The sequence below is a fragment of the Poecilia mexicana genome, unplaced genomic scaffold (assembly GCF_051168715.1).
Source record: "Poecilia mexicana isolate PSO_F unplaced genomic scaffold, ASM5116871v1 scaffold_2, whole genome shotgun sequence".
Classification (NCBI taxonomy): Eukaryota; Metazoa; Chordata; class Actinopteri; order Cyprinodontiformes; family Poeciliidae; genus Poecilia; species Poecilia mexicana.
The window spans coordinates 47645464-47655748 of record NW_028263371.1 but is presented as its reverse complement, the minus strand read 5'-3'; the positions used below and the strand labels follow the sequence as shown (position 1 = coordinate 47655748).

Here is a 10285-nt window from a genome sequence, read left to right as displayed (position 1 = left end):
GTGCTGGATCAATAATGGCCGGTAATACTACCACTGTCCTGGGGGGAGCAATCATTTCCTGTCTCTGTGAACCTGCAATGACTGAGGAGTCAATAAAGCTTCAGGATGAGCAAACGAAGCAGCTCAAGAACACACTGACGGGAATTTTAGGTCTGCAGATCACGAGCTAGATGTTATGCTGATCATTTTAAAATGTTATTTTAGTTACGTGTTTTTATGTTTTTCAGACAATTGTTGGATTCTTACATGTGCTTACTGGATGCTAATGTGAATTAATATTCTTTCCCACTTCAAATAGAGGAAGAAATTATTAAAATTTCATTTTTACAGAGCACTCAGATGAAGAGAGACACAATGGCTATCTAGTAACAGAAATTCAAAACTCTGCATAGCCAAAATATTGTTTACATTGCCTTGCCAAACCACCTGTTGAACTTTTACAATTTTTCACAAACTTCATTGTATTTTATTAGGATTTTATGTTCAGACTCTGACACAGTAAGCTTACTTCAACAGTTGAAAGAAAATTATGAGTTACTTTAACTTTTTCTATAAATAAAAACCTGAAGATGTATTATTTTACAGTTTTATTTAGCTCTGATGCCCCTGTTTAAAATGGCAAAATGCTTCGCACACAACCCTGGAAAGAATAATCCCCACAGCTAAACATGGTGGTGGCAGTATCAGGCTGTGGGGTTAGAGTTGATAGATAGGAAGATAAATGGAGGGCCAGTGCAGATGGAAAAAAGGAGAAGTAAATTTCTGCCAAAAAAAATTAAAATTTGAGATAAGTCTAAGAAATTTTCTATAAAAACAATGTGGAAGTTTCTGAATTACAAAAATTTAACATTTTTGAATTTTGAGTCTAAGAAAATTTCCAAAATTGAAAATTTTTAAATTTTTGAAACTCAAAAATCTCAAATTTTCTGACTTTTTTCTAGCAAATTTTCAATTTTTGAAACTCAGAAATGTCCAAGTTTTTTTTAAAAGAAAATTTCTGAGATTTATCTCTACATTTCTGAGGTTTTTTTTTACTCCCCTTTTTTCTATCTCATCTCTGTTTCAATGGAAAATGAGTAGGCCTGTCCTTGTTAATTACGCAGCAGAATCCTACAACACACCAACATAAACACACGACAGGACCGGCTGCCACAACACACACCAAGAGATTTGATAACATATCAAGACACACAATAACTTTTTTTACCAGCTAGGACAATGATTTGTCTTTGATCAGCAGATACCAGAGTGATGAAATTCAAAATATCTGAGCATGTTAAAGCTGCAGTGATCAATATTAAACATTTTCCTCAAATTCAGCCTCCTTTTGCATTAATAATTTGTTCAGTTTAATAACTACATATTATAATCAAGAATACCCTTAAAAGAAAAAACAAGTAAGCAAGTGAACCTTATCCTGACATGTTTGCCATAAACATGTAAAACGACAAAACTTAGGAGTTTGATGTAGTCAGAAGAGTTGTCTCAAAGATGCTCAGATATTTTTCTGTGAAGTTTAATCTGGATCAATTGACCATATTTTAAAAAGGGAAAGTTCCAGTAAGGGTCATGTACCTGGCAGTGGTGAAATTTATAACGTTATAAGAAATCAGTGGGATGTTGCTGAATAATTAATTATCCACAGTATGCTTTATAAGAGCACATATTCAAATTTATATATAAAATAAATTTGAACATTTGTGCTCCGATGAACTTAGTAATTCCATTTGAATATAAACATTTCTTTCATTAACACCACATTTCTTTATTAAACATGTTTTTGTATGATCTGATCATTTTATTCTTATATTCAGTGTTGTGTTTTCATTAGCTGTTAGGAGAAAATCAACGTACATAATCCAAATAAAGGCTCCAAAGCATAAAAATAAATGTCATCCATCTATATACACTAAAACAAATGAACATTTGAATAACACTAATTTATTGATACCAGGATTTTAATGTGTTAATTTTGATTCATAAATAAAATAGATTTGAATGTGTTTAAAAATTTATGGAATTAAACGCATTTTGTTTTCTTAACAAGTCCCAAGCCGGAACCTTTGCATTGTGTTTCTGGTACGCCCGTGAATCTGACACACAAACGTCGTCCGCTAACGTCAATGGTCGACAAAATCGCATTTCTTGGCCCACTGGCTATTAATTTTTCCTTCTAAAACAATCTAGTAGACGATGTAAAAATAAAACAAAAACAAACTATTGTTGTGAAGCAAAAAGAAGTTGGCTAGTTACTAAAACGGTTCAAGCCGAAAATAGCATCTCAATGCTAAGCGTGTTGCAACAAACACACACGTCCCCAAAGCTAGCGTCAGACGCCACAGAGGTTTTTTCAACGAAGTTACTTGAATGATTTAGTTCCTGTGACACTTGAAAGCTGAATGGGTATAATAGCACTTTGCTGGTGCAAATATGTCTGAATATGTGATTCAACCATCACATATTCAACCATTATGTGATGGTTGAATAGTCTAAAAACCAGATTAAAAACAATAACTTCTATTGTTGAGCTCATATGTCTATTCAGTGGTTTAGCAGCAAAAGGCTGAAAATAAAGCTAAGATTCTTAAAATATTATTGCTCTATTGACAAGGTTTTTATGCAAACTTAATACTACTCAACAAAACCATCCTGGATCAGTCATTTAAAGCTGCTTTGTTCACAGGCATACCTACAGTACCTTGCAGAGCTGTTCATAGCCCTTGAACCTTTGACATTTTATGTGATCCAACCACAAATCATGTTGTATTTCATTAGGATTGAATATGATAGACCAAAACATAGTGCATAATTATGAAAAGAAGGGAAATGATATGTGGTTTTTAATTTATTTTTTATAAATACAAATTTGAAATGCCTGGTACGCATTTGTATTCTGACACCCCTAAATAAAATCAAGTGCAACCCAATATCATTAGAAGTTATCAAATTAGTAAGTAATCCACTTTTGTGTAATTTGATTCCATTGTAAATCCATCTAATCTGTGCGGCAGAGTATTAGGGCCATAATAAGAAAAAAATACAAAAATAATTTTAAGAGAATAAAGACATAAAATTACAAGAATAAAGTTGTACTAATATGAGAAAAGTTGTCATAACATGAGAATAAAGTTTTAGTAATATGAAAATAAACTCATATCACCAGGATAAAGTCATAGTATTTTAAGAATAAAGTCATAGCATTAAAGAAAAATGCAGTAAGACATTATTCTCATAATATTATGCTTTTCGTCTTGTACAATTTTATTGTCGTAATTTTTTTTTATTTTCTTAGTGTGGCTCTCATACTCCATCATAATTCTGTCAAGGTAAGTGGCAAGAAAAAAATGGATTATTAAAAGTAAGGCATAATAGCACTGAATGCAGATCAAAGTATATTCATGTGTTCAACTGGCACAAGCAAAGTCCAGACGTAAATCTGCAGGACAAATAAGAAAAACTAATGTTTACAGATGCTCCATTTAATCTGGGCAGAACCAATGATTTTGCAAAGAATAATGCCAAAAATGACCCTGAACGACATGCAGCTGCAACAGCTAAAGATCCAACTTTATGTGAGTCTATCATATAAACTCCTAACAAGATGCACTGATATTTAACAAAAGTTTAAGGGGAATTACTAATTTTGCAAGGCACTGTATATGCATCAACATACGTAACCTGAGCTAAGACAACCAGACATTAATGCTGCTTCTTAGTTCTAATGCACATTTCTCAAAACCAGCAACCTTGAAAAACAATTTCCCTTCATCGCTCCACCACAGTAGCAGCAGTTAAACTAAAACAGTTGTAAATTCACAGAGCCATGGTCAGAAAAACTAAAACAATTGCGAGCTTTGTACAATTCAGAGTCAGAGATGAGTTTCTAGAGAGGAGATATGAACAAACGGAGGAGGCACCAATTCACTGACATAACTTGTGGAGTCACTTGGAAGCCGCAGAGCGTTTCTGCTGATCTGGCTCACAGTGTGGCAGTAACAAGTTTCCTGAAGGACGCCAACTGATTCTCTCTTTCCCTTTCACATTCCTCGGTTCAAGTTTTCTTTGTGCGTTTTGTCGTCTAGTTCTCGCTGTGATAGGACTCCGGACTCGACTCGCCGTCGTCGCTCAGGGCCTCGGCGTTGGTGAAGGTCCCAGCAAGCGTGGCACCGAGGACTTGCCTGACCGGAGCCATCTCTGAAAGAATAATGTTATCGTGATTGCTTACCAGCGTGGCCTTGTCCATGATCTCTGCGCTATGCTTGGACACGACCGCGTCCAGGAAGTCGTACTTGTGAGACAGCATGCCACTTTCGAATAAGTACTTTGTCAGGTAGGAGAAGACCACGTTTGCTAGGAAAGACGCCACCATGGACACGGACTTGAAGGGGAACCGCTGCTGGACAAAGTACTCTACGTCTCCGCTGATGAGGTGAACCTTCTTCTCCATTACCCACCCGGGGTAATAGATGAATGGAGGCAGTTTTAGGTAAGGTTCCCCTCCACCAATGCGCAGCAAGAGTCCAAAGATGTACGCTGCCACGGAGCCGTACGTGTTGGTACCTTTGACGAACAACACACTGAGAAGTTGGGGGAAGATGATGACGTAGACGAGGTCGGAGCTTAAGTACCAGAGGCCGTATACAGATCCAGTTAAAAGCGCCATAGCTGTGGCGAGAGCGCCAAACACAAAGATGGTGATGCGCATCACCCAAACGATCTCCGTATCCGAAGCCTGGAAGAGAAAGGTGCTTTTTAATAAAACGTTGATTTATTACCGGCTTTAATAACTTTTGGTACTCTTACCATCTGCCGAAAGGCTTGCTGATAAATGTTCCTGGCAAACATGGAGCTGGCTGACAGTATGGACGAGTCCGCTGATGACATCACCGCTGCCGACACCGCGCCCAGTCCGAAGAAGGAGATGTAGGGCGGGCAGAGGTGCTGGAGCACGATGGGAAGGATCATGTCAGACTCCTCCTTGTCCTTTGGAGCGACGTAACCATAAGTCGTTTGAGTCCAGTCTGGATAAGAAGTTTTTGAAAAAGCACTTCAGGTTTAATCTTCTAAGGTTTTTGCTCTGAACAAAATGTTTTATGATTTCTGTTTCGGTCCAAATTTGCTTTTAAGACAAAATGTTTCACCATTAAATCTGATTATGAGCCTCCCTGTTGTTACACATGTTTTAGCTGCAGACAAACAAAAGAGCTTGGACTTTTCTGTGGGTGGAAATACAGCAGAGATTACCAGCTCTACTCTGTTTGGCTTGGTAAAATTAAAAGAACAAGAAATCTGAGTAACAGGAAAAAAGAAACAATACTGAAGAACTGCACATTTCTTTAGTAAAAATGGTAAATCAACATAATTTTGGACGCCTTTCATTACCAGTCTCTATTTTCTCTGAAAGATTTTCAACTTTCCTTTTGCTTCATGATCTCTGTTTTCCCTCCAATCCCTGGATACTCATAAGCAGCGACTGTTTAGCAGCCGTTACACATGAACAATCTTCAGAAGAACCAAAATAATTAGCTCTTCTTCAGATGTAATATTCAATAAATCTGCACGCTCTGACGGCTCTCCTCTGGTTTCCCCCCAGACGCCGTGTGAAACAGAAACCTGTTGGGATGTCAGCAACCCAAACAGGCTTTGATCACACTTTGTGCTTAAATAAAGGATCAGAGTCCTGGACTGGCCATGTTTCATTTACATGAGTTGTGTGTGAGGATGATCTGTGGATCATCGTCTGATTGATGCAAATCCAGACAAAACACTGAGTAATCCATTCAGCAGTTAGGATTTCTACTTGAAACTTCTTATATAATGGAAATTACAAAATTGTGTATTTTCGACACTTAACATAAACTTGCTAATGCAACGAAAACACAACTCATGCCTCTTAAAGTAACAAACATACTTTCTTGAGTTTGTCTCATGATTTGTGGCAATATTGCAAATAATTAGAAGAAATATTTAAAAAGAATACTAAATATATTCAGTGTTGGGTTGTAACTAGTTACATTTACTCATTTCCATTTCCATGAGTAACTTAAAAAAATACTTTTAGGAATATTTTTATCACGCTGTACTTTTTACTATAGTCATCTTGTTATGAAGTATTTCTACTCTTACTTGAGTAAAATTTCTGGATTCTCTACCCACTGAATGAAAAACATATTTTTTAAATAAAAAATTCACCAGACACAGACACTCACCTGCGGTTTTTGTTAAAGTTTGAGAAGTTTTTTATTGAAAGAAACTGATTTGGAAAATGTTTCTTTTACCCGCTTACTGTCACTTTGGTTCTTAAAATACCAAAATCTCCACTTAACTTTATATTTTGGTCTGTTTGATTATGCAATTTTTAAATATTAAATATTTGATAATTTCATTACATCAGTAGACTTTTCACCAAATACTTTTTTACTCTTACTTGAGTGATTTCTTGGACAGCTACCTTTTACTTTTACTTGAGTAAAAATACTTTAATGTATTTTTATAATTGAGTAAAATTTTTGGGTACTTTTCCCACCTCTGATTTTTCAACATTAGCAGAATATCGATAAAGATTTTGTACATAAAACACAACTCCTGACATATTTCTGATTAAGTCAGCTTAAACCCAAATATTTTTGTCCGCCTTCTACCTCTAGACAATGAGTGTGTGTGAATTTACTCGTGGAAGCCCCGATGGCTCCAATGAGGACGGACGGGACGGCCATGACTAAGCAGCCGAAGGCGGCGAGGAAGGAGAGAACTTGAGCATAGGTCGCTGAAGAGGCAGAAAGAACCCGCTGAAAGTAGACCTGCCAGGGAATCCCTCCCAACATCTACAAAAGGAAACACAAAGTAAAATCAGCTCTCGAGCCATCGCGTCACATTCAGCAGTCTAAATAACTCACGTCAAATGCACTCCCTTCAAGACTGAACTCTCTCCATGACTCAAATGTTCTTTATAAGCATTGCAGAGTTCAATGATGGATTCCCTCATAAAGCCATAGCTTACCAGCAGAAAGAAGTTGTCTGCCCAGAGCCAGTTGTCCTCAGGCTTGATCTTGCCCAGCCAGGGTGACTGATAGATTGCTTCCTTGGCCGAAACCCCGATGTCTGCCACAGCAGGATTGGAAAGGGCAAAAGGCACACTGATCCACTGATGAAGATGAGAAAAATCAGAATACAAATGTTAGAGCATCATCTACACGATGGCTGTGTTGAATTATTCATGCCCTGTAGACTTCTTTGTACTTTACTGAGGTTTTTATTTAATAGATGAACACAAACTAATGCATGGATTTAGTGGAAGGAAAAAATATATACAGCTCCAGGAGAAATGAAGAGCCCACTCCACTGAACTCCATTGAAAACCTCCTGGTTATTCCACCAAATACTGATTTCTGAACTCTTCCTGAGGTAAAACATTAGTGTTGTTGTTTTCTTTGCATTATTTGAGGTCTGAAAGCACTGCATCTTTTTCGTTATTTTCTGCACATTAATACTAAATTTTTGCTTGCAATATCAGAGACATGTTGTCAGTAGTTCATAGAATAACAGAACAATGTTCATTTTACTCAAACATAAACCTATAAAAAGTAAAATCAGTTTGGTATTATTAAGATGGTGTTCTGCAAAGTAACTCAATACTATTTTTATTTTTTTATTACATTTGAATTTTCCAGTAGTCTCCTGGACATATTCATCACTTCAGAGTTAATCCCTGAGACAATAACCTCACCAAGCCCAAAAAGATGCAGAACAGCTGGACCACATCCGTGTATGCGACGGAGTAGAGTCCTCCAACGAGCGTGTAAAAGATGGCTATGAGCGCTGAGATCACCACAGACATGTTGATGTTTATGTCCACAATCACACTCAGAGTGGCACCTGCATGATGCCAGGACAACCATTCAGAGTCAAGTCAATATTAAAAATCTCAAATCTGCAGGAAGGCAAATTAAAGAGCAGATTAAACCCACCCAGGGCAGACAGGATGGCAGCAGACCAGAAGATTTCTCCCATGAGGGCAGGAATGAAAAGCAGTCCCCCCATCCGTTTTCCATAGAGCTGCTGGAAAGGGTCCAGCATCGTGACGTAGCCACGCGATCGCATCGGTTTGGCAAAGAAAAGCCCACCTGAGGGATGTCAGAAACTCAGTTTGGACAAATAATCTTCAGATGTGGTGTTTTTACTATATCATCCACTGTGTACAGCATCCAGAGTCCCCTAAGTTAGACTCTAAGATGCAACAGGGCAGCTACAGAGTGGGGAATATGCTCTGCCATATAAGAATTGTTGGTTTTAAAGTCACTTCAAAAATTGCACTGTTGATAATCTGACACTAGTTTTTACACTAGTAAAAACCAGCCCCTTGTACTCAGAGTTGGGTAGTAACTGGTTACATTTACTCAATTACATTTACTTTAGTGACTTATTTAACAAAAAAAAAAATACTTTTAAGTATATTTTTACTCCTAAAAGTAAGAATATTTTAGGAGTAAAAATAAGGAGAGAGCCCACACTGTGCTGGAAGCAATAACGTTTTCCTAGAAAGGCAATGGCCAAGCTAATCTGACACAGCAACTATAAGAAACTTTTTTATACTTTTCTTTTCGTATACCTTTGCAAGAATGCACAAGACATGCAAATGAAACTTTATACAATTTATACACAGGGAGTAGGAGTAAATATATTTTCACTCCTTTTCCAGTGAAATGCATTCTTGTTTACAATTAAAGTATTGTTATATAAAATATAAATTGGATGACTCAGACAATGTCTCTCCTTACTGTATGTATATTACTGTATATTTGTGTAGAAGTGGATGTATATATTTTCCTTTTGTTACCTACTTAGGGTGTGTGCATTTTTTCCTTTTGTGGCTCAAAATAAAGCAATAACTATAAGCTAATGATTCTCACCTAATACCAAGCTGAGAGCATAACCAAAGGGTGCCTGAGCCCAGGCCAGGCCGTAGTCTGGCAGGTAGACATACTCTGCGGTTCCATTTATATATCCCCCTCCTACCCAGGTGGCTGAGGAAGAAAAAACAAACATATATATATTTTTAAAACACTTTTCTTTTTGCATTTTAGACGTTTGAAGCCAAGGAATATTCGTGGCCATTCCGTGAAGGTCCGTGTGTAAAATACGGACTATTTGGACTAAACACTCGTGAACAAATGAATCATCTTCATAGTCCTTCACCTCACCGGTCATCGTGAATCCTCCCACGAACAGCCCAATGTCTCTGCCCCCGACCATAATACTCTCGCTGCGGTCTCCGCCTTCACCGACTCCGGAGTTCTTGTTCTTCCACGCGGCCCAGATCCCCACGAACAGAATCAGGACGTAGAAGAGGACGATGGCCACGAGACCCTCGACGTGGATCGTCATTTTCCCTCCTCTTCAGCTTCCCACCGGGATCAAGTGCTACTGGGAACGGACTGGAAACTCATAGAGGAAACTGAAAGGAAACAGAAAGAAATGAATGCATTTTCTTAGTTTTGATCTTTTGATCGCAATGAGACAAACCTGGTCAAATGTTATAATAAAAATAAAATATATGCAGAAGCCCAAGTCCGAGCTGGCCGAAACAATTTGCGCATTGTAGTCTAATGCGCAACCGCCTCATTATAATGACTTTGTGCGGTTAAAGTATTGGAAGTAAAGCGTTATGTATTTTACGCACAACCCCTTTACATGGAAAAAACTGTTTTGACAACTTTAAGGATAGAAATAGTTTTTATAAAAATAATTTCCCCAACAAAAACTACCAAGTACATAAGTTTGCCTAATTTCCTGCTTGCAAAAGGAAAACAATTATAAATTGTTCAAGTATTTTAGAATGAAAACTCGTGTAGTCTTGTTTAAAATATGGGTACCATCTGTAGTGGATGAGGGGACTACAGTTCCCTGAAGAACACCAACAAAAAATAAAATGCAAACATCTTTATTCCTTGCGCCTAAAAAGCTTTTTTTTTAAAATCAACTTACAAGTTTAAAAGTCAGGAAAACAAAGGATGAATCGAAACGTATCCATTCGGGGCGCCTTGTTGCTTTCTCTACTGCTCTTCTTTGTAGTTTTTGGCATGTATTTTATTATTATTATTTAGCAGTTACATTTTTACCTACATGCGTAAAAGCCCAGTTGTCATTCCCAAACACAAAACGTCGACTTCAACATACACGCAGTTGATTAAAATGGAACTAAAACAGGTGAAAACATAGTTTCCGTCTAGGACGGTGCATTAAACCTTTTTGTGCTGATACTGTTTCTCCATGAGGGGTTATTGAT

At 37.4% G+C, this 10285-nt stretch overlaps 1 protein-coding gene across 1 annotated transcript; it reads right to left on the bottom strand.

Moving 5' to 3' along the window:
* Window positions 1-4078: 4078 nt before the first annotated feature.
* Window positions 4079-9384, bottom strand: LOC106903724 (high-affinity choline transporter 1-like). The gene is made up of 8 exons (XM_088003975.1): window positions 9201-9384; window positions 8910-9023; window positions 7968-8123; window positions 7727-7875; window positions 7001-7144; window positions 6671-6824; window positions 4804-5021; window positions 4079-4732 (listed from the first exon to the last, which is right to left on the bottom strand). The coding sequence occupies exons 1-8, from the start codon at window positions 9382-9384 to the stop codon at window positions 4079-4081; spliced, it is 1773 nt and encodes a 590-aa protein (XP_087860101.1).
* Window positions 9385-10285: the final 901 nt, after the last annotated feature.